This window comes from Hemiscyllium ocellatum, chromosome 23 (assembly GCF_020745735.1).
Source record: "Hemiscyllium ocellatum isolate sHemOce1 chromosome 23, sHemOce1.pat.X.cur, whole genome shotgun sequence".
NCBI lineage: Eukaryota > Metazoa > Chordata > Chondrichthyes > Orectolobiformes > Hemiscylliidae > Hemiscyllium > Hemiscyllium ocellatum.
This window is the reverse complement of record NC_083423.1, coordinates 57,391,069-57,415,796: the sequence shown is the minus strand read 5'-3', so window position 1 is coordinate 57,415,796 and position 24,728 is coordinate 57,391,069. Positions and strand designations below refer to the sequence as shown.

Sequence of the window (24,728 nt, the reverse complement as noted above, 5' to 3'; positions counted from 1 at the left end):
ATAGTGGAATCAAGGGTTATGGAGATAAGACAGGAACAGGATACTGATTAAAGATGATGACACCAGATTAGAGTCCAATGGGTTTGTTTGAAATCACAAGCTTTCTGAATGCTGCTGTTTTGTCAGGTGAAATCGAGGGAAGCAGGTACAGAATTTATAATATGAAAGTGCCAGTGTTGGACTGGGATGGCCAAAGTTAAAAATCACAACACCAGGTTAGTCCAACAGGTTTATTTGAAAGTACAAGCTTTCGGAGTGCTGCTCCCTCATCAGGCAGCTACAAGTCTTGTGACTTGTAATTCAGCCTGTCGAAATCCCACACAATAAATTTATATATCTTTTGACAATCCGTTACCTGAAATTATCTTGCCATTATCTCTCTGCCTATAATTTCTGTTAAAAATCACACAATACCAGATTATACTCCAACAGTTTTATTTGGAAGCACTAGCTTTCGGAGCGCTGGTCTTTCATCAAGTTTTTAACTTTGTCCACTCCAGTTCAACACCAGCTCCTCCACATCGTGGCTATAGATTGAGTAACTGTGCTCCAGTTCACCTGATGAAGAAGCAGCACTCTGAAAGTTTGTGATTTCAAATAATCCTGTTGGACTAAACCTGGTGTTGTATGACTTCTGACTTTGTTCACTCCAATCCAACAGTGGCACCACCACATCAAGGCTGCGAAATAGAAGGCAGTCATGTAGTAGTAATAATACTGTTCAAAGATGTGCATCCCACCCTGAGGGGTAGTGAAATTTGAATTCAATCTCTGATCTGCTTGTCGCAGGTGCATCTTTCCATGACTGTATTAGGAGTGATCACTCCTTGTGGAGATAAAGTCCTTGTATGGGTGGCATGGTGGCTCAGTGGTCAGCACTGCTGCCTCACAGCGCCAGGAAACAGGGTTTGATTCCAGCCTCGGGCAACTGCCTGTGTGGACTTTACACATTCTCTTGTGTCTGTGTGGATTTCCTCCGGGTGGTTGGGTTTCCTCCCACAATCCAAAGATATGCAGGTTGTTATGGATTAGGCCAGACTCCTCAGAACATTTTTAAGCAGGTAGCCCCAGACAGTAACTTTGTTATTTGTTTAGTGAGGTGTATAGTGGATATTCCCGGTGTAAATTAGCTGGGTTGACTGCCAAATTTTAAACAAAAAATTTACAAGATTATGGAATGAAACACAAAGAACAGAAAACAGAATACCATATAACTTATCTTATCCAAACCTGACTTAATGATGCTGTTCTGAAAATATGTGCAACAATCCCATTATGCATATCCCTTAGAACAGAAGGTAAAATCAAGCAAATGCTTAGTTTGCAAGGAGAGAGACAGAGAGAGACGTCAGCAGCCTGTTTCACGCATCCTCTGCTGCAACTGAACCAAAAAACCTCAGCTACCATTATACAAGTTATTTCTAAAACTTGGCCTGAGGTATCATTTGTTTTGGAATAAACAAAAAGGGCCCCAATAAGCCATTCATCTCTGCACCAAATCAGCCATTTCAGAGCCTGGTCTGTTTTGATTAGATTACCTACAGTGTGGAAGCAGGCCCTTCGGCCCATCAAGTCCACACCGACACTCCGAAGAGTAACCCACCCAGACCCATTTCCATCTGACTAATGCACCTAACACTGGGCAATTTAGCATGGCCAATTCACCTGACCTGCACATCTTTGGATTGTGGGAGGAAACCGGAGCACCTGGAGGAAACCCACGCAGACACAGAGAATGTGCAAACTCCACACAGACAGTCACCTGAGGCTGGAATCGGACCTGGGACCATGGTGCTGGGAGGCAGCAGTGCTAACCACTGAGCCACCGTGCTACGACTCCTCTGAAAAAAATCAAGGACATAGTAACTTTGAGAAAAAGAACCAGCTTTGTGACAAGGTTAGGTGAATTGCCCAAGCTAAATTACCTATAGTGTCCAGGGATGTGTGGGTTAAATGTATTAGTCTGGGCTAAATGTAGAGTAGTCAGGGTGTGGTGCTGGAACCACACGGCCAGTCAGGCAACATCCAAGGAGCAGGCGAGTCAGCATTTTGGGCATAGGCCCTTCATCAGGAAATCATCCTTCCTGAAGAAAGGCTTACACCCAAAACATCGACTCTCCTCCTCGGATGCTGCCTGACTGGCTGTGCTTTTCCAGCTCCATATTGTTTGATTCTGATCTCCAGCATCTGCAGTCCTCATTTTCTCCTAAATGTAGAGTAGTAGAGTAGGGGAATGAGTCTGTGTGGGATACTCTTCGGAGGGTCGGTGTGGACTTGTTGGGCTAACTGGCCTGTTTACACCCCGTTGGGATTCTAAGATTCACGTTGAGGATACCCACTATTGTAATGCTACCACCCTGCTGAGAAATACATTTTGAACATAATTGGCAACTCAAAACTCTGCATCATTAAGGCACTCTAGACCAATCAGCTGAAGCAGAATTATATTCAGTCACAAACTGTAAGCTTATACCATGCGCATCCACCACTTCTGCAATTTACTATCAAACTGGGAGATCAACCATGGTTCAGTGGAAAGGTATGGAAGACATACTTAAAAATGCGCTGGGGGCCCCGGTGAAGGTCCAACACAGGACTATTTTTGTACCAAACAACATGCAATGGACAGGGCAAAGCAATCGCACAGCCAACAGATCAGATCTACACTCTGCAGTAATACAAATACATGTCCAATCCTGATTCAAGGTAGGCAATTAAACAAACAACAAGAATCTCCACAAACTTTGTCAGGGTCACTCAGCTCCTGACCTCATTACAACTTTGGTCCAAGCACAAACTAAAGAGTGAACTCAGCAAGAAGTTAGAGCATCTGCCTTCATTGTTGAGGCAGCTTTTCATCAAATAGGGCATCAAGGAGGCCCAGCAAAACTGGTGTGAATGGGAATCAAGGACAGATGGGACTTATATGCTGATTAAAGTCATTTCGAATGCAAAGGAAGATAGTAATTTTTGAAGATTATTCTCCTTCATCCCAGCATGTTCCTCAGGGTAGTGTCCTAAACCTCAGCTGTTTAATCAATTACATGCCTCCATCATCGTGACTGCACACACTGATGCTGTCTGTATTCCTAGGCAAAAGGCCTGGACTGGATCTAGGCTTGGACTGATAAGTAGCAAGTAACATTCAAGCTATGTAACTGCCAGGCACTGTTTCTGCCAGGAAGGAATCTAATGATTATCTTTTGACATCCAATAACATTACTGTTAGTGAATTCCCCCTTGGGGTCACCATTAATCACAAATTTAATTAGACCAACCAGATAAATTCAAGAAAAGGCCAAACGCTTGGAATTTTCCTGGCCATTGCTTGCTAACTATACAGGTAACAATCATGATGTAAAAGAGTACTTTTCATTTAACTGGATGGGTGCAACTCCTCCAGTGCTCCAGATGCTTAAAAGCATCCAGAACAATCAGCCTGTTTGATTGGCACCCCATTCAACCCCTTCAAAATTGAAGTCCTCCACCTCGAATGCACAGTGTCAACAGTATTATGTACCATCTACAAGGTGCACTGCAACAACTCATCAAGGCGCCTTCAGCATCTTTGACACTTTCATAATCTACACACACTGCTTTCTAGAAGGACAGGTGCAGCAGATACATGTGAACCCACCATCTGCAATCCTTCCTGACTTGGAACTATATCATTGTTCCTTTTCTGTCACTGAGTCAAAATCCTAAAGTCCCTTCCTGACAGCACAACAGGTGTACTTTGTGACGGTCCTATTATTTTAAGAAGGTTATTTTGTCATACTTTTCCAAGAGGGGTCATAAAGGCAGAGGTGCAGATATGTCTACCTTAACAATGGCAGGGGTGTGCTCAGTTCTCCCAGTTCAGGTTTTTTCTAGTTTGGCTTAGTTGTAACAGTCAGAATCTGCTGCCGCCTGGAGAAAGATTCCAAGCTTCAGCAGATGATTTCTGACTGGCTATTTAAAATCTTTCCTTCCTGTTAGAACAAGAGTTTGAATTTGCTATTTGCCAAGGTGTGTGTTTATGGGATTTATGGAAATTGGAACAGCTCTTAAGATAAGTTGCTGTATCAAGACGGTTGGGTTTTCAAATAGTTGTTATTCTAAATTCTGTTTTTTGTTAAAGCCGAGTGATTTGACCAGCTACATCACTTCTGGAATATCAATGTCATATCTGCCTTTAAAATACGAAAAGGTGGACGTCTGGGCTACCTTCTTAAAATATTTTGAGGGAGTCTGGCCTGGTCCATAACGCCCTGCATCCCAAGGATTGCAGCAGTTTAAAAAGGCAGCTCACTGCCAGCTTCTTTGTGACAATTAGGCATAAGTATTAAGTGCTGGCTTCAGAAATAATGCCCACACTGATGAGGAGGTGCTGGTGTCGGATTGGGGTGGACAGAGTTAAAAGTCTCACAACACCAGCTAGTACTTCCAAATAAACCTGTTGAACTATAATCTGGTGGTGTGTGATTTTTAACTTTGCACATTCCTTGAGCAATTAGAAAAAAGCTTGGTCCAGTTTTACTGATTAAAGTTGACAATTAGGAAAACGTTTTTTCACCAGTGGTTCAGGTCCTGTTTTCAAGATTACCAATTAGACAATCTATAGTGCCTGCTGCGCAACAGAATTCAATAACTAAATATGTTGTTGCTTTAAAAAAACCAATTCACTGACCATTCCATTAAAGGCCCACAAATGGATGCAATTAACGGAAACCTATTGTGGTGATTAATTGGGTGGTGAGCATGGCCAGTTTCACTTATGTTGGCAGTTTTCAGGACATCTTTTAAGATATATTTTCTAATCACCTTGTTAAGAGTTATGATATATAGAGTCATAGAGATGTACATTTCGAAACAAATCCTTTAATCCAACTTATCCATGCTGAACAGATATCCTAAATTAATCTAGTCGCATTTGTCAGCACTTTGCCTATATCTCTCTAAACCCTTCTATTCATGTACGTTTCCAGATGCCTTTTAAATGTTGTAATTGGACCAGTCTTCACCACATCCTCTGGCAGCCCATTCTATACACTCACCACCCTCTGCATGAAAAGGTTGCCCCTTAGGTCCCTTTTAAATCTTGCCCCTCTCACCCTAAACCTATGACATCTAGTTCTGAACTTCCTCACCGTGCCTATATCCATGCCCCTCTTGATTTTATAAACCTCTATAAAGCTCACTCCTCAACCTCTGATACTCTAGGGAAAACAGCCCCAGCCTATTCAACGTCTCCCCATGGCACAAATCCTCCTACCCTGGCAATGTCCTTGTAAATCTTTTCTGAACTCTTTCAAGTTTGACAACATCCTTGGGAGACCAGAATTGCACACAGTATTCCTATACAGCTGCAACATGACCTCCCAACTCCTACACTCAATGCTCTGACCAATAAAGGAAAGCATACCTTCACTATCCTATCTACCTGTGACTCCACTTTCAAGGAACTATGAGCCTGCACTCCCAAGGTCTCTGTTCAGCAATGCTCCCAGGACCTTACCATTAAGTATATAAATCCTGACCTGATTTGCCTTTCCAAAATACAACATCTCACATGTTTCTAAACTAAATTTTATCTGCCATTCTTTGGTCCGTTGGCCATCTGATCAAGATCCCATTGTACTCTGAGGTAACCTTTTTCGATATTCACTACCAAATTTGGTATCATCTGTAAACTTACTAACTATACTTCCTGTGTTCATATCCAAAAGACTTAGATAAATAACAATAAGCAGTAGACTCAGCACTGATTTTTGAGGCACACCACTGGTCACAGACTTAACATAGAACTGTACAGCGCAGAACAGGCCCTTTGGCCCTTGATGTTCTGCCAACCTGTAAGCTATTCTCCGCTCGTCCCCCTACACTATCCCATCATCATCCATGTGCTCATCTAAGGATTGTTTAAATCTCCCTAATGTGACTGAGTTGACTACAATAGCAGGAAAGGCATTCCACGCCCTTACTACTCCCTGCGTAAAGAACCTGCCTCTGACATCTGTCTTAAATCTATCACACCTCAATTTTGTAGTTATGCCCCTCGTACAAGCTGACGTCATCATCCTCGGAAAAAAGACTTTCACTATCTACCCTGTCTAATCCTCTGATCATCTTGTATGTCTCTATCAAATCCCCTCTTAGCCTTCTTTCCAATAAGAACAAATCCAAGTCTCTCAGCCTTTCCTCATAAGACCTTCCCTCATGACCAAGCAACATCCTGGTAAATCTCCTCTGCATATTTTTCAATACTTTCACATCCTTCCCGAAATATGGCAACCAATACTGTACATAATATTCCAAGTGTGGCTGCTCTAGTGTTTTGTATAGTTGCAGCATGATATTGTGGCTCCGGAACTCAATCCCTCTACAAATGAAATCTAACACACCATATGCCTTCTTAACAGCACTATCAACCTGGGTGGCAACTTTCAGGGATCTATGCACATGGACTCCAAGATCCCTCTGCACATCCACATTACCAAGAATCTTTCCAATGACCCAGTACTCTGCCTTCCTGTTATTCTTCCCAAAGTGGATCACCTCACATTTAGCTGCATTGAACTCCATTTGCCACCTCTCAGCCCAATTCTGCAGTTTATCCAAGACCCCTGCAACCTGTAACATTCTTCCAAAGTGTCCATTACTCCACCGACTTTAGTGTTGTCTTCAAATTTACTAATCCATCCACCTATGCCTGTGACTAAGCCATTTATAAAACTGACAAACAGCAGTGGTCCCAAAACAGATCCATGTGGCACACCACTAGTAACCGCGAGTCTCATTTACTCCCAACAAACCTTCTAACTGAGCCTCAAACTGTTGAGTCCCCAATGACTAAAACTCTCCTCTTTCCCTCCTTCCCTTCTGTGCAACATAGACTGGCTCTGTGCCAGAGTCCTGGGCCCCACTGCATACCCTTGGTAAGTCGCCCCCCTCAACAGTATCCAAAATGGTATACATGTTTTTCAGGGGAATGACTGTTTCTCCCCCTTCGAACAGTCACCCAGCTTTCTTCGTGCCTAGGAGTAACTACTTCTCTGTAACTCTTATCCTTAACAGCCTCTGCCTCCTGAATGATCCGAAGTTCATCCAGCTCCCGCTCGTGTTCCCTAACACGGTCTTGGAGGAGCGAGAGTTGGGTGCACCTCCTGCAGATGTACTTGGATGGGACACTAATCGCATCCCTCAGTCAAACATCATGCAGGAGGAACATTGTTCTCCCTGCACTGCCATCCCTGCTAATCCCCTTACCTCAAAGTAAAAAAGAATAGATGCTTAGCTGATGTGTCCCTCGTCTTTAAGGTTAGAGGAGGTGGTTGGGTGGGAGGCCCTGCAACGGTTTGGACTCGGGTTGAGGAAACACTGACTTATGTAACTGGACGGAAATAAAAATAAGAAGTCCCTCCTTTCCCAGATACCTCTGCTCTCTGACTTCAAATTTAAAAGCTCAAATCAGTGACTCACCGTTCCCGGCAGACCCCTGGTCCGAGCTCCCGTCCTTCGAGTTGCTGCTGCAGCTGAAAAAACAAAAGTCTGAAAAGCAACCCTCCACCACCACCCTCTGTCTTCTATCTTTGAGCTAGTCTGTATCCAAATGGCTAGTTCTCCCTGTATTCCATGTGATCTAACCTTGCTAACCAATCTATCATGAGGAATCTTATTGAACGACTTACTGAAGTCCATATTGATCATGTCCATTGCTCTGCCCTCATCAATCCTCTTCGTTACTACTTCAAAAAAAACTCAGTCCACTTCATGAGACATGATTTCCCACGCGCAAAGTCATGTTGACTATCCCAAATCAGTCCTTGCCTTTCCCTCAGTGTAGATGTGTCCCTCAGTGTTTCCTCACAACAACTCGCCCACCACCAATGTCAGGCTCACTGTCTATAATTCCCTAGCTTTTCCTTACCACTTTTCTTAAATAGTGGCACCATGTTAGCCAACCTCCAGTCTTCCTGCACTTAACCTGTGACTATCAGTGACCCAGATAACTCAGCAATAGGCCCAGCAATCACTTCCCGAGCTTCCCACAGAGTTTTAAAGATACATCTGATCAAGTCCTGAGTGTTTATTTACCTTTGTTGTTTAAGACATTCAGAACCTCTGCTTCTGTAATATGGCATTTTTTTAAGATGTTGCCATCCATTTCCCCGCATCCTATATCTTCCATGTCCTTCTCCACAGTGAACACTGATGAAATATACTTGTTTAATATGTCCCCCATCTCCTGTGGTTCCACACATAGGCTGCCTTGCTGATCTTTGAGGGGCCCAATTCTCTCTCTGGTTACCATTTTGTCCTTAAATGTATTTATAACATCTCTTTGAATTCTCCTTAATCCTATTTGCCAAAGCTATTTCATATCCCCTTTTTGCCCTCCTGATTTCCCTCTTGGTAGTGTCATCAGCAATTTTGTCAATGGGGCTAGAGTTGAATTTGGCCACATAGTTATGAGTGGTTAAAGAGTACAGTCAGGGGCTGAGTACACAGCCTTGCAGGTCACAGATGTTGAGAATTATTGTGGAGTGGGAGTTGTCACCAATCCTTACTGATTGTGGTCTGTGGGTCAGGAAGTCAAGGATCCAGTTGCAGAGGATAGACCAGGGTCCTAGGTCTCAAGAGTCTGAAAATGAGTTTGACTAGAATTATGGTGTTGAAGGAGTCTGACATATGTGACCTTGATATTCAGATGTTCCAAGGGCCAGGGAGATGGCATATGCTGTGGACTTTGTGCAACAGTGGCAAGTGGAGACCAATTAGATGACTGCGCTTTGTTCTACCTCAGGAGAAAGTTCTAAAAGTTACTAGGCAGCTAAATATTGGAGTCAACTCCATGAAAATAACTGGGAGCAGTGGGGACTCAAGAAGAAGCTGTGTGCTACTAGTAACTGAGTGCAGCTGTTAGTGAGGATCAAAAAAATCTAGTTGTTCAGTAGCACCTCGACTTACGAATTTAATCCGTTCCGGGACCCGGTTCGCGAACCAAAAAGTTTGCAAACTGAATCAATTTTTCCCATTGTTCGGATAGCGTAAGAATGCTTGGACATAACAACAAACGCTGTTCGCAGCACACGCGCCAAAGACTAACTGAATGAGATCACGCGGGGCCCGAGAGCTTTTGCGTTCAACAAGCGCATAGCAAAGCAGAACAATTAAACCACGTGGTCACACACGGGCTTTTTGCGTTCGTACCTTGAATTTCGTACGTACGTTGAAGCAAAATTTTACGTACAATCCTGTTCGTAAACCGATTTGTTCGTGAATGGCGTCGTTCGTATGTCGAGGCACTATTGTATATTGTGCAGCTGAACCAGATTAAAGTTTAGGGGCAATATTAGCTGCGTGAAGTTTGCTGTTTGAGAAAAGTACTGTGATTAAGTACTGGAATGTAATTTCCAAAATTCAGGGGAGTGTAGGTGCAGGAAAGGAAGGTGAAATATCAAAATGTGAGCAGTCTTTAGAAAATCCATGATGGAGTGGCTTTTGATGGAGTTTCAAGGCCAGATTATCAATGGTTTTTGAAGTGATCTTTGGGCTGTTGAAGCACACTTTGCCTGTCGTTCATATTTCCCTCATGTTAAGTTTGGGGTATGAGAATGTACATCATAATTATCTTGCATACTCATAGACATACAACATGGAAACAGACCTTTTGGTCCAACTTTGGTCCACGCTGACCAGATATCTCAATCTAACCTAGTCCCATTTGCCAGCATTTGAATCATATTTCATAAACATTTCCCATTCATATAACCACCCAAATGCCTTTTAGATGTTATAATTTATCCACCCACCACTTCTTTTGGCTGCTTATTCCAGATATGCACCATTCTTGGTGAAAAAGTTGCCCTTATGTCCCTTTTAAATCTTTCCCCTCTCACCTTAAACCTATGCCATCTTTTTTGGACGCAGCTACCCTGGGAAAAGACCTTGGCTAATCACCCTAGCCATGTCCCTCATAATTTTATAAACTCTATAAGGTCACTCCTCAGCCTCCAATGCTCCAGGGAATAAAGCTCCAGTCTATTCAGCCTCTCCCTATGGCTCAAACCTTCCAGTCTAAACCTTTTTAAAGTTCTACATCATAGTAGAATGAAGAAGACAAAAAAATTATTGCAATTACAATGCAAATCAATCAGAGAGAAATCCAATGTTGTGTTATGGTGTGGAAACTGAGTAAAGAATTGCTACTGCCAATTAGAGAGCTGAAGGAGAACAAAGGAAACATGAGTGAATGCAGGATAAATAGGTATGCAGCTGAAACTAGGGAATGATAGTTTGCAACTCCAACAGACTTCAGATCTGTAGTACTTATGACAAGTTCTGTACTTCATTATAGTTATAATGACTAAATTGTATAGAATTCTGTGTAGAGTGCTTTAATATCTATAATTGAGAAAAATATCTTCTCTTTACTAGAAAAACTGGATAAACTAATTTAGTTTAAATACAGTTTTCTATACTGTAAACTAACTATTATTTTATATGTACTATTTTTAAATACATTTGGACGGACTTTAGAGAAACATTTTATTGTAATTGGGTTTACTTTTTAACTTTTCTACTTGGGCTTTACAGAATGCAGCTAAAAGTAAAAAGGTAAAAATTTTACCTTTTAGGACCTATGTTTTCCTTAGTGAAAAGGTTGTGAAAGCAGTCATATGAAAAAGAATGTGTTGATATGAGCCAAACTGACATGTAAACCCTTCTTCAGTCATTAAAGTCCAAACTTGGCACCATATAATAACACACCTTTTCTCTTAGTTTTCTGTTTAAATGTATTCATTAGATTTTGCAATTTTAAGCAAAAAGGCTGATTTGCAACATTTTTCCAATGCTGTTTCCTATAACATACCACAACCTTTTCATTAAATATGAGGCCAATGTTAAGTGGGTCAGAACTGGGAAGGAACTGATAGCCGATTCTATAGGTAGGTAAAAACCAAATACTGTGAATGTTGGAAATCTGAAATATGAACAGTAAGTACTGGAGAGATTCACAATACTCTGTGGAGAAAGAAACATTTCAAGTCCAATGACTGTTTGCTGGTACTGCAGTATTTAGTGACTCTCCGTATCCAGCGTCTCCAGCCATTAATTGATAACAAATTGACTGAATTGATTTGTCAGAAGACTGATGTCTGTGAAACTATGGACCTCCTGGTGAAGATCTAGATCCCAGCAGGGACCTCTTGGTTTCGCAATCGGTCAAAAGAATCAACAGGAATGCGGTCTGTATAGAACAAGGTTACCAGCTTAATAAAATAAGGCAGCCTGGTGCCGTTTTGCCCAGTAACAGAGGTTAAAAGCTTCTGTGTTCCGTGGCGAAATTGCGCAATTACATTCAAAAATTAAACATTATTTATAGGTTTTTTTTAAAAGAGACAGCACAGCCTTAATTACAAGAAAAGACCAATCAAATGTAGTAAGGTGACATGATTGACAGCAGGTTAATCCAATGATATTTCCTGGGAAATAGTTCTTGTCTTCTGTAGAACCGGCAGTTCAAGGTTAGTTTGAGTGGTCAGTTAATGTCTTATGATGCATTTTATAAAACTCCATTGTCTGCTTTATCTTCTAATTCAGCTAACTCAGCAAAGCAGTAATGCAGGTTCACAGTGACAAATCATAACTTGAAGCCATTTTGTTGTGATATTTTAAATTGAAAAGCCATTTTGTGGTTAATAAAAGCCTATATATATTTGTTGCTGCTGACAACAGTCTAAATTCAAATTTTAAATCCTCATCTCCCCTCTTTGGTCATTCTATGACCACATCATAAATGTGAAGGCTTGGATCAAATTAATCCAATTCGATGGCAGCCAAAGACTGCCATACTTACTCTTCCTCCGGGACCAGGGGCTGGCAATGGTGCTTCCTCATCTTTTTCTAAATGGAGAAGAAGCATTTTCTGGGTGGAATCAATGTTGTCAATAGAAGCTAATATTTAAGCAATAATGCACTTAACAATAGCAATACCAACAGAAAGACCAACTAAAACAATAGCAGCATACATAGCCATATTGATTAACCAATTGTACCATGAGCTAAATCCCCAGTTCCCCATTCTGCATCTTCATTCATTTGACTGACAAAGGTACACATGTTTTATATATATATATATATATATATATATGCTTTATAATGTTTTCAATTAGGTTAGTGACCCCTGTGATACATTTGCCTTTAACTATAGCGCAAACTCCACCTTCCTTTGCAAGTATGTAATCGAGGGTATACTGGTTTTGTTGGGTAAATAGGCGCAAATCTGAAAGCATGTTCCTAATTTCTGATAGGGCAGCAGTTGCCTCATTACCCAAGAGGGTGAGACCACAAATGAGATAATTATGGTTTTGATGACTAATAACTCCTGAAGATCTTCCTACGGAAAAAACACTAAGAGCTGCATATGCCAAAGATGAGTTTTACTGTTTTGTAGAACCTTTGGATTCTTCCATTCTATACAAAACTCAGGGAGACTGAACGTTTAACAGAGGAATTCTATTCTTGTTGCCAGGTAATTGGACAGGGAACAGTAGTTGGAAAAAGTGCTCCTACAGGGGTCAGGGAATCTCTTGTTGAAGTAGGGCGTAACAAACCACTTCATCCTCTCCAAGTATTCTATTATGGCTTTCGAGAAACAAATTGTTAGTAAAAGATAATATTCTCCCTTTTTTTCCTTTTACGACATGGCCTATTTGAATGGGGGCAAGGCTTACCAGGGTTGCCCATAGTACAACTGAAATCAACTGACATATAACACCTTGACAAGGTAAAGACCATTGGAGCTTGTTCTGTAAATGGATTGTTCAATATTGTTGATGTAGTTGACCATTATGACAATCATCTTGGGTAATGTTCCACACATCAAAGAAGTCAGTCTCTTGGTATACAAGAACATTATCCTGGCATAGGTGGTATACAGTCTCTTGTTCAGGATCACACAGATAGATGGTCCCTTCTTGTGTACTAATGTTGGCTAAGGCAAGTCCATATGTCAGGGTGAAAGTGATCCTGATCCTTGTAGTCATATCTATAGCAAGGGTTAGGATATCTAAAACATAAGGAAAATTACTATTTGAAAAGGCAGCTGTATCCTAATAGTCTGGTTCTGATTCTTTTCTCAGTTCCCGTTCATTCTCATCATCTCCCTCCCCTTCTTAGGTGCATTTCCAATTACTTTACAATGATGAGTGTGAAGCCAAGCAGAATGCCCAGTGACTTTAACAGCAGTTAGGGTGGTGAGGAAGACCTGAAATGGTCCTTCCCATCGAGGTTGGAGGCCACGGCGTGTCCAATTTGTGATGAGGACAAAGGAGCCTGGCTCAATAGTGTGAACTCGTTCAAGGAAGGGGAGCTTTTCGTAAGCAGCACGTATTCAAGAATGGAGCCCTTGCAAAATTTTAGCTCAGGAGAGGACATAGGACATGTCGTCCACCATATGGTGAAAGTGGACAGGGGCAGGGGCATCATGTGCAAAAGGCTCGGCCATAAACTTATTTCGGCATGGGATAAATGAGTTCTACCAGCGGGAGTGCAGCGTAGGTGAAACAAAATCCAGAGGCAGTAGTTTAACCCAGGAAAGGCTTGTCTCAGAAGTTAATTTTGTGAGTTTAGTTTTCAGAGTCTGGTTACAACGCTCCACAAGACCCGCAGCATGTGGGCAATACGCACAGTGGAGCTGATGGCGGATGCCGAGTTGAGAGCATAATTTCTTCATTTATGTCACCAATAAAATGAGGACCATTGTCAGAAGACTGACAAAGGGGAATACCAAAGCGGGGAATAATTTCCTTAAGTAGGATACTTACAATAGTTTTAGCAGTAGCTTTGGAAGTAAAGTAAGCTTCAACTCATTTAGAAAAAAAATCAACAATAACTAAAACATACTTACAGTTTTGCCACTTTTCTAATAAAATGAAATCAAGTTGAAGAGTTTGAAAAGGTCCCTCAGGGAGGGGTGTCTATCCCATAGGGCAAGGAATACCTTTCTCCGGATTGTGTTCTTGGCAGATGAGGCATCCATCACTTACATGTTGAGCCATCTGCTGGAGGCACGGTTGCCACCAAGTGTTTTAAAAGCAGATCAGATGATGAGCGAGCACTACATTGAGCGTAGTGTGTCGCATTATGAAGGCAATCAACTACCGGAAAACAAGTTCATCAGCCATACAAATCTGTCCAGATGGAGTGGTCTATAGTTTAGTAACAGGATTACAATAACAGTTGGCTTTGGACCACAGCTGCCTTTCAGATTCAGAGGCATCCCTCTGTAAGGTAACAACATCTTGAATGGTTGGCATTAGTTTATCCGAGGTGGACCCACTTTTGTCAGAGCTTTCAGTCCGACTCATCATTTTGGGCATAATTGCCACACCAGCACCAATATCAGCAGGGGATTGGCCAGTTCCATGGGCAGTACATTTGATAACAGAAATCTGTTTTGGGAGTAAGGAGTATGGTCAAAAGGTCTGAGACAAGCTGGCAGTGAGAGATGGGAGTGCCAGATGATGTCAAAAATCCTCTGTTACTCCAGAGTTGTCCAAAATCATGTACGATCCCAAAAGCATATCAGGAGTCAGTGTAAATGTTAGCATGGAGCCCTGTCCCTAGAATGCAAGCACGGATGAGTGCAAAAAGTTCAGCTTGCTGGGCTGAAAAAGGGGTGTCAAAGGCAGCAGATTCCAGGATAGAGCCATAGTCATCAACTATAACATAGCCTGAAAGACAAGTTACTGTATGGTCAATAAAGGAACTACAATCAGTGAATATATTGATATCAGGATTTGAGATTGGAGTGTCAGAGAGATCTAGCTGAACTTGGACGTCTGCATTAATGAGGAGAAAATAGTCATGTTCTGGAGTGGACAAGGGTAAAGGAGGATGAGCTAAGAAATCAGCAGGGTTTAATGGTCGTAGAATGCTTAAAAGTCAAATGAGGATTATTTAGAAGACAAACCTCAAACTCAAACGTTGAGTTTGGAAATTCCCCAAGAGGGCAACTACTGAATGAGAACTGTAGATGACAATGTCCTGTTGTAATGTAAGATTCTCTGCTGATTGTAAACTGAGATAAATGGCAGTTAAAATTTGAGTGCAGTAGTAATGTCCTAAAGCAGCAGGGTCAAGTTTAGTTGAAAAATAGGCAACTGGGCGATGTTTACCTCCGTGAAGTTGAGTAAGTACTGAAGAGGCATCGTCATCCAGAATGATGCAGTACAATTGGAAGGGTCTGTCATAAAGAGGTCTTCCCAGAGCTGGAGCTTGTGACAAAGCTTGCTTTAGTTTATCAAAGGCTTGCTTTGCTTCTAAGGAGAGGGTAAACGTGCCTTCGTAGGAGGAATATGGAGTCAACTTCTTAATGAGAGCCGCGTTGGGAATCCACTGTCTGCAGAAGTTGATCATGCCCAGCTTTGCAGTGATTGGGCCTGGGACGTTGATAATAGGAGTAGTGCAGCTCTGTTCCAGAGAGCATGAGCCAGCAGATATAATAAAGCTAGGAACTTGACTTGACAGCGCAATGGAAACTTCTGGGGAGAGACTACATATCCTAAGTACTTCAAGTAGTTGAGGAGGAGAACAACATCAGAGCGGTTTGATTCTTCACCAGTACTGGCTACAAGGAGGTTGATTAGGTATTGAACTAGTGTAGATCCACTTCTCAAGGTTAAAAACTGCAATTGTTCCGGTAGGATCTGAGAGAAAAGGGTTGGAGAATGAATGAAGCCTTGGGTTAGTCGAGTCAATGTTAGCTGCTGCCCATTAAAGGTGAAGGCAAATAGATACTGGCTGTTCTCATGAAGAGGCAAAGAGAAAAAGACATTGAAGATCAACAACAGCAAAAAATTTAGAATCTGATAGTATGGTGGATAAGATATGAGCTGGGTTTGAAATCAAGACAGGAAATGGCTGGACAATGGTGTTAATAGCTTTTAAATCTTGAACGAACCTATATTGGTCTGGCTTGCCAGGCTTTGGTTCAGCCATAATTGGAGTGTTACAAGGCGATTGACATGGGATTAAGATGCCTTGATGGAGAATGTTATCAATTAAAACAGTAAGACTTGGTATTGCCTATTGTTTTAGTGGGTACTAGCAAATGGATGGCAGATCAACAATTGGTTTTAAAGCACCTTGAATGGGTTGACAATTTGTAAGTCCAACCTGAGAGGATGTCTCAGCCCATACATCCGGGTTGACCAAATCAAGTTTGTCCCAACTCTCATGGTGCTGGAGTGCAGGAGGTAGGAGTTGGATAATAGAGAATAGTCATGTCTTCTTGAGATGTCTGCAGCAAGTAACAATGTAAGTCAGCCTTGGTAATTGCACAGTGGACCATAGGGCGCAGTTCCTTAGCATGATGAGGCAGATTTACTTTCCGAGTGATATGAGGGGCTGAGGAGTCCCCTTGCTTCCACGGGTGAGAAGGTATTTCAACAAAACCTGCCTCACCACCTGGACCAGTAACACAAGCCAAAATCTGTAGTCCATTTAGTTCCAACTAAATCTGCAAAGAAGTTTTTAAGAAATTTATTTTGGCCTGTTCAATCATAAGCAAGAATAATGTGACCTCCAGAAACTTGAGGGTCAAGATCATGACCACCATCATGGTTTAGTGGACACATACCAGCTGGTGTTCAGATGAATCAGAATCAAGTTGGACACCATCAGGGGAACATGCATGTTTAACTTGAAAGGCACACAGCAGATCTCGACCCGTCAGGTTACATGATAAGTTGGTTGTAATCACAAAGCCATGAAACAGGGAATAGTCTTGGAAATAGACGGGGACTGGATCAGAAAGTGGACATCTGTGGCTTTCTCCTGGAGACCAAATAAATTCTTCGTCTGTTTAGAAATTGGCACATTTATGTCAGATTTCGCAGAAGACATTGAAACCCCTGTGTCAGTTAGAAAAGTTGTTAACTTTAAGTAAGACTGTGGGTTCCTGTTTTAAAGATAGAAACCATAGAGAAAAGTTATTTAGTCATTAAGATAAAGGATTATTTTGGGAAAAATTGGTAATCTGTCCTCCTCTTCCTGCTTGTGTTGAAAGGTGCTTATTATCAGAAGGTTTTCCACAATTATCACAGGCCTGAGGGTGATTTCCACAGTTGTTTCCTGGATCTTCCTTTGTTGCCTCTCTAGGGCAAGCAGTGCCCCAATAGTTAGCGCTGCCACAAATAAAGCAGCTTCGGATCTGGCAGTCACTGGCCCAATGCTGTGGACTGTTACAATTAAAACAGCCCAAAGACATACTCTCAGGAGGAGGAGGAGCCCCTCAGCCATGCCCACGACTGTTGTTTCAACTGGGTGCAAAACCACTATTACTACGCACAAGTAGTTGTTTAGAAGACTCCTCCCGGACTACAAATTCCGATTTTACGGGATGGGAAGTTTTTCTTGACTTTGTTGTTTCCATAAAACCCTAATAGAACGATGGAGTTGATTAGGAGTGGCTTCAACCCATTGCAAGTCATTTGTCTTGATTGCTATGGCTACAGAAGGCAGCAAGCAGTTCAATAACATAGTTGTATTTAGCATTGGCAGTATTGAAACTTCAATTTTGATTTCCGGAATAAGATTCATAACATTCTCTAAAACATTCCAGGAAGTCCTCAGCAGACTCCTTATTTTCGGGCGAAGTTTGAGGATACGAGCAAGGTCAATAGGCTTTGCTAATATAGCAGATGCAGTAGCAGGAATATCATCTTGTCGCTGTTGTTCCTGGTTTACAGCATCAGTGAAAGGAGTACAATTATTGTGATTAATGCATTCAGTAAAGCAGGCATATTCAGAGTGGGTAGGGACTTGTTGAAGAAGGGCCCAAAGGTCCTAAGCATTACCGTCATAAACTTTAATTGTGGTATTTAGGAAATCGACGAATTACTGAGGCACCTTGTGGCGATCCGGTGCATTACTGAGGATAGACATAATTTCGTGGGGCTTCCAAGGACAATATATAGAGAGTAGTGTTTTGATCAGCAACAGCAGCTTGTGCCTTCGGTAGTTCCCCCACAGGGAACATTCCTAATACATGTGTTTCGTCTTCTGCGCCCTCACAAGAGGGACTCAAAGCGGTTTCAAATTGCTGAATGAGGTGCTTATTAAAGAATCGGTTTTGATTTTCGCTGACTGCGAGTGCTATAAGCAACGGGATCAGTATCCTGGGGAAGGGGCAAGTGTGCAGAAGGGCCCACGACAGCAGCATACGATTTGGGTTGTGCAGCAGCTACCGAGCTAACAGCAGTCTGAGAATTAGAAGAAGCAACATTTGCAAAATCAAGATTAGGCTGGGAAAACACGGAAGTAGACAGAGGGGAAGCAACAGGAGTTTGAGAATTAGGTGAAAAAGTTGTATATCCTGAAGACTGAGCAATCTGTAAGGAAGATAGGGCGTCAAATAATAACACCATTCATCTAAATCTGAATTTTCATTGTCTCGCGTTTAAACCAAAACTAACCATCAAACTACGCAGTTCTGTTTGCTTACCAGCCACTAGTGACTTTTCCTTTTGTTTCTGTTGACGTTAACTCAAGCACATTTGTATTTGAGGTTGCTCGACAGATTTCATGGTACCATCAGTTTATTCAATCCCAATTTAGTGGCAGTATCCTGCCATGAACATAACATTGATTCTTTGTGGCACTCATCACAAAATTGTCACTACAGTCCGATTAGTTCTTTCGTTCTTGATCCAAATTATTTTTTTGCCAAATCAATTGTTGGGCTGATTTAACCAATTGAATAGTTTTAGGGCCACCTAGTGGCAATTGTTCATCACCTAATGCTTTATTTAAGACGCCAGAAAGTTTTCAAAAAGCTTCAGATTTTTCCAGAAATTTCTCACATTCTCACATTTCATCTTCCATTTCATCTATATAATTACCCATTTTAAAACCACTTCCCTTTTATGGTACAGACTCAATTTTTTTTAAATTCACCAATGGGCGACACGGTGGCACAGTGGTTAGACACTGCTGTCTCACAGCGCCAGAGACCCAGGTTCAATTCCCCCCTCAGGCGACTCTGTGGAGTTTGCACATTCTCCCTGTGTCTGCGTGGGTTTCCTCCGGGTGCTCTGGTTTCCTCCCACAATCCAAAAATGTGCAGGTCAGGTGAATTGGCCATGCTAAATTGCCCGTAGTGTTAGGTGAAGGGGTAAATGTAGGGGAATGGGTTTGGGCGCATTGCACTTTGGCGGGTCGGTGTGGACTTGTTGGGCCGAAGGGCCTGTTTCCACACTAATCTGATCTAATCCAATTTCCAAAAACCCTTATTAATTTTACAAACCATCAAAACTTTCATTATAAAATATTGTGGGATTTTCTTTTCATCAAGTAATTCAGGTGTTGATTTAGACAATGCCAATCCAGCCAAATCAGGTTTTCTTAATTCTGAGAAGGTTCCCAATCTTCTCTCTCCTTTTTTAAGCGGATCTACTTCATTCACTAGATTTAAAATAAAGTCAGAGGGTTCAAATGTCAGAGTTCAACAACTCCAGAAATCGCCAACCATCAACATAAAAAAGCTCTGAGTTCAACAACCCTGGAAATTGCCAACCGTGAATATAAAAAGGTCCCAACTTCACTTATTCTACCCCACCCCTTCTCTTTTTATATGGTTCCCCTGACTCTATCCTTGCTAAGACCGATCCTTTCGGGCTGGACCAAAAAGTAGACAGCAAGGGGTCAGGTCGGACACCACTTGAATGAGGGGAAAACCAAATACATATAAAATACTCACGTCTGGCCAGCCAAATTCCTCAACACTCAATAATGAAGGCTCTTACACCGCTGTCCACAATCTGTCCATGCCGAATATGAGTCACAGCACCAAATGAAGATCTAGATCCTAGGAGGGACCTCTCAGTTTTGGAATCGGTCAAAAGAATCAACAGGAATGCGATCTGTATAAAGCAAGGTTATGAGTTGAATAAAATAAAGCAGCCTGGTGCAGTTTTGTCCAGTACAGAGGTTAAAGCTTCTGTGTTCCGTGGCAAAATTGCGTAATTACATTCAAAAATTAAATATTATTTACAGGTTTTAAAAGAGACAGCACAGCCTTAATTACAAGAAAAGACCAATCAAATGTAATAACATGACATGATTGACAGCAGGTTAATCCAATGATATTTCCTGGGAAATAATTCTTGTCTTATGTAGATCATCATCTCATGCTGGCAGTTCAAGGTTAGTTTGAGTGGTCAGTTAATGTCTTAATGATTCATTTTATGGAACCTCTATTGTCTGCTTTATCTTCTAATTCACCTAACTCAGCAAAGCAGTAGTACAGGTTCACAGTGTCGTATCATAACTTGAAGCCATTTTGTTGTGTTATTTTAAATTGAAAAGCCATTTTGTGGTTCATAAAAACCTACATATATTTATTGCTGCTGACGACAACCTAAATTCAAATTTTAAATCCTCAGTGGAGGGAGTCAAGATGCATCATCCACTCGGCATTTCGGAAAGAAGATTATTACAAATGTTTCAGCTGTACCTTTTACACTGAGCCTCTCCTGTCATTATGGGTGGGGAGGCTCCTCCATTGAGTTGTTTAATTGCTCCCCACCATAGAAGACTGATGGTAGTAGAGCTGTGCGCAGCTGGTATAATCTTGTAGTGCACAATATAATGCTCAACTTCATGAGGTCTTAGACTAGCTTCTATGTCATCCCAGTTCATCTGGATCATTAAGAGCTCCATCACCACCTAAACTTGTTGAAAGAGGGAGCCCTCCCCCACAAACTGTTCCATCCTTCGCTTGTCACTTTATCCAAAGATTTTACTCTGTTTCTTCAGGCTCTTTGATAGTCACACAGATCAAAAATAATGCAACCTTTCACTTCCATCATTGTCATTCCAGTAATGAGTGACTTCTCGTTGCATGATATAAAAGAAATAGGTTTCTGAAATAATGAAGAGCAAAAAATCTATTATATCTTTTTCAAGAATCTCCTGAACATGATTAAATACAATCACCGTCATAGAGGTCTGCGACACAGAAAAGGCCCCTTGGCCTTTAGACTCTGTGCTGGTCAAAAAGCAATGACATAAATTCTGAATGCGTTTTCCAGCCTTGCATAATTGATGTACATCCAAATATGAGTTAAATGTTATGAGGGTTTCTGCCTCTCCCATCGTTATTGGCAGTGAGTTCTTGATTCTTATCACCCTTTAGGTGAAAATGTTTTTCCTCACATTCCCTCTAAACTCCTTTATCTACCTTAAATCTCTACCTCCAATCATTGATCCCTACACCAAGGGGAAACATTTCTTCCTATCCTGCCTATCCCCCTCGTAATTTTATGCATTTCAATCCAGATTCCCCCCCCCTCAGTTTCCTCTGTTCTAAGGAAAATTACACAATGTATCCAATTCTTCATCATAACTAAAACTTTTAAGCCCAGGCAACACCTTGGTAAATATGTTCTTCACACTCTCCAGTGCAACTGCATACTTATAATGTAGAGTCCAGAACAGAGCACAATGCTCTAGCTCCAATCTAAGCCCAGTTGTAAATGTAAATTGGCTTGACAGCTACTGTGAATGGTCAAAAACATACAGCAGGAATATTGGGCATCCGTTTTCCTCATGCATTACTTGTAAGTTAATACATGAAGTGCAGAAGTATAACAAGGTAAAAGACTAAACTGTTTGAAACCAGTTCTACACCAAAGTTGCATCTTTACCCACTAAGAAAAGCTAATTCTTAATGTGTTAACAGAAGTATAAACTTTGTGGGCGGCACGGTGGCACAGTGGTTAGCACTGCTGCCTCACAGCGTTTGAGACCCGGGTTCAATTCCCGACTCAGGCGACTGACTGTGTGGAGTTTGCACTTTCTCCCCGTGTCTGCGTGGGTTTCCTCCGGGTGCTCCGGTTTCCTCCCACAGTCCAAAGATGTGCGGGTCAGGTGAATTGGCCATGCTAAATTGCCCATAGTAAGGGGTAGATGTGGGGTATGGGTGGGTTGCGCTTCGGCGGGTGGGTGTGGACTTGTTGGGCCGAAGGGCCTGTTTCCACACTGTAAGTAATCTAATCTAATCTAAAAAAAACACTGTAAATATTAACAATGCAACAAAGTAAAAAGACATCAAATAGAAAGAGGAAACATCATTTCTAAGTCTTGTAGACCTTGTTCCAAATGAGCAAAATTACTGATTTAAGATGACGCCGGAGCAAGAAAAGGTTTGATGACAACAAGCACAACACATTGCAAGTGCTATTTTGCTGAAACTGAATAATAATACACTAAACAGTCAGCCTGTCTATTAAAAGGTTTCCTTTATTGTTGAGAAAATTTAGAGTCATACAGTCAATCAGCATGGAAACAGACCTCTCGGTCCAACTCGTCCATGCCGACCATAATCCCAAACTAAATCTATCTGCGCTTGGCCCATATCCCTCCAAACATTTCCTATTCATGTACTTATCCAAATGACTTCTCAACATTGTAACTGTATCCATATCCACCATTCCGTTTGGAAGTTCATTCTCTGTAAAAAAAAACAAATTGCCCCTCATTTCTTTTTAAAAACTTGCTCCTCCCGCCTTAAATTTTGAGAAAGGTGATTGTTAGAGTGTAATGTATGCATTCCAGTTCAAGATGTGGAGGTGCAAGTGATGGACTGGGGTGGACAAAGTTAAAAATCACACAACACCAGGTTATCGTCCAACAGGTTTATTTGAAGGTGCATGCTTTTGGAGCACTCTTCCTTCGTCAGGTACTTGGTGTTGTGTAATTTTTAACTTTATTCAAATTCAAAAAAAGTTCTGAAAGATTTGCTTGTGTGAACTAAAACATGCTGTGCTTACAATTTTTCCAGGGGCGTTGGATGTATCTTCTATGAGATGGCATCAGGAAGACCTTTGTTTCCTGGTTCCACTGTTGAAGATGAATTGCACTTGATTTTTAGGCTACTAGGTAACTTGGAAATTTGATTGTAAATGTACCTAAATGTCTTTGTATTCCTAAGCAGACTTTTTTTCCCCCTTTATGGAATCCTAGAATCACTATGGCAACAGAATAGGCCATTTGACCCAGTCAGTCCATGCCAGCTCTTTAAAGCCATCTAGTCAGTCATGTTCACCCTGCTGTATTTCTGGAACCTTGCAAGCTAATTTCCCTCAAGTACCCATCAAGTTTCCTTTGTCTCTCCTTCTACCAGTCTCCTAGCCAGTGAGTTTCAGATCATTCTCACTGGACATGTGTTCTTCTTTGCATCCTCTCTATCCATTGCCTAGAACTGTAAATCTGAGTCCCATAATCCTCTTATCATCTACTAAAGGAAACAACTTTTCTTTCTCTACTGTCTCTAAATTGTGCATTACTGTTAGATCTTCCCTCATCATCCTCTTCTCCATGGAGAGCAATTCCACCTACCTTTACAGACAAATTCCGTCAGTTAATAAATTATTTTTATCATGCAGAATGTTACCAATTCAGAACAAACCACACAAAAGAGTGTAAATTGACTAGGTGATGCTTGATTTTTTTTTAAAGGGTTTTTCTCAGATAGTTCTCACTTGTGGGTAGATGACTATTTCTATTTTCATGTGCAGTTCAAATTTTGTTTAAACGATATGCCATTTCCATGTGGTGACTTCAATCATTTTGTTGAGCACAGGTTTGCAAAACAAAATGAAAAACCTAGGAAATCTTAAGGTCATGTCTGTATTTTCTGTGATTTTCTGCATTATACTAATGGATTTTATTCAATACAGGAACACCTACAGAGGAAACATGGCCAGGCATATCTTCAAATGCGGAATTTAAGGCTTACAACTTCCCTAAGTATAAGCCACAGCTTATAATAAATCATGCACCAAGGTACTGGTAGTCAATTGCATTAACTAATTGGGTCAGTTTAAGTAAGCAATCAGTTTTGAGTTAAGTAATGATAGCTATGGACAGAAAATGTGTGATCAAAAGGTGTAGGTAATTGAGAATTTACAAATAAGTGCGTCAGAGGCCAATTTTGATGTACGTTTAGGGGAAATGACCATGTGTAGCAGAGTTTCTTTAAGGGGATAAATGCAGTACAATTGTATTTAGACAATAAAATCTCAAATGTGTACATACGATACAGAGGTTTCTATTAAAGGTTTTAAGTAGAGAGGAACCTACTGTCAAATTGGATAAATAGAGAATGACAGTTAGTATTGTGACAAGATGATAACTTTGTGTAGTTTGTTGGTAAAACCTTTAAAAAGGGATTAAGTGTCCTCTGTATGAAGTTATTAGGTTGACATTTATAAGTCATTTTCTCAAAGTTGCGAAACGTCATAATTATCTAGTTAATTTATCTAACTGAGTACTGATGGAAAACTTGATTTAATGCAAAAAAAATGTTTGAGAGGTTAGTGACCAGGAATTATTTTTCTCACAATGTTGAGAGTACACAGAACTGATTCCAAGCTGAAGTCATTAATATTTTGTCAATTGGCTCTTTTAAAACAAGAAAGACCTGTGTGAATTGAATCTTAAAAAGATTTTGTGCTGGTGGGAGCAGGAATTCATCAGCTGTGGTCAGACTGAAAACATATTGTAAGACTTGGATAAATATATTACATTGCCTTAAAGGGATTTACATGTAATTGTACAGAGCTTTATCTTCCTCTGGGCTTTTTTTTAAAATCAACATTTGATTGTCTCCTTAAATAGATTAAAATTGTTAGAATTCATGTCTGGATAACTTGTGCGTGTCTTGTGAAGTTACTCTA

The 24,728-nt window shown here is 41.1% G+C and overlaps 1 protein-coding gene across 4 annotated transcripts in view; it reads left to right on the top strand.

Annotated features, from left to right (window-relative positions):
- cdk17 (cyclin dependent kinase 17) overlaps positions 1 to 24,728 on the top strand; it is a 227,588-nt gene that overhangs the window by 183,846 nt on the left and 19,014 nt on the right. For all 4 annotated transcript variants that reach the window (XM_060843053.1, XM_060843052.1, XM_060843055.1 and 1 more), the window contains 2 exons: positions 22,832 to 22,929; positions 23,730 to 23,835. In XM_060843053.1, the coding sequence (XP_060699036.1) occupies positions 22,832 to 22,929; positions 23,730 to 23,835 (204 nt within the window). The remainder of the gene's footprint in view (positions 1 to 22,831; positions 22,930 to 23,729; positions 23,836 to 24,728) is intronic.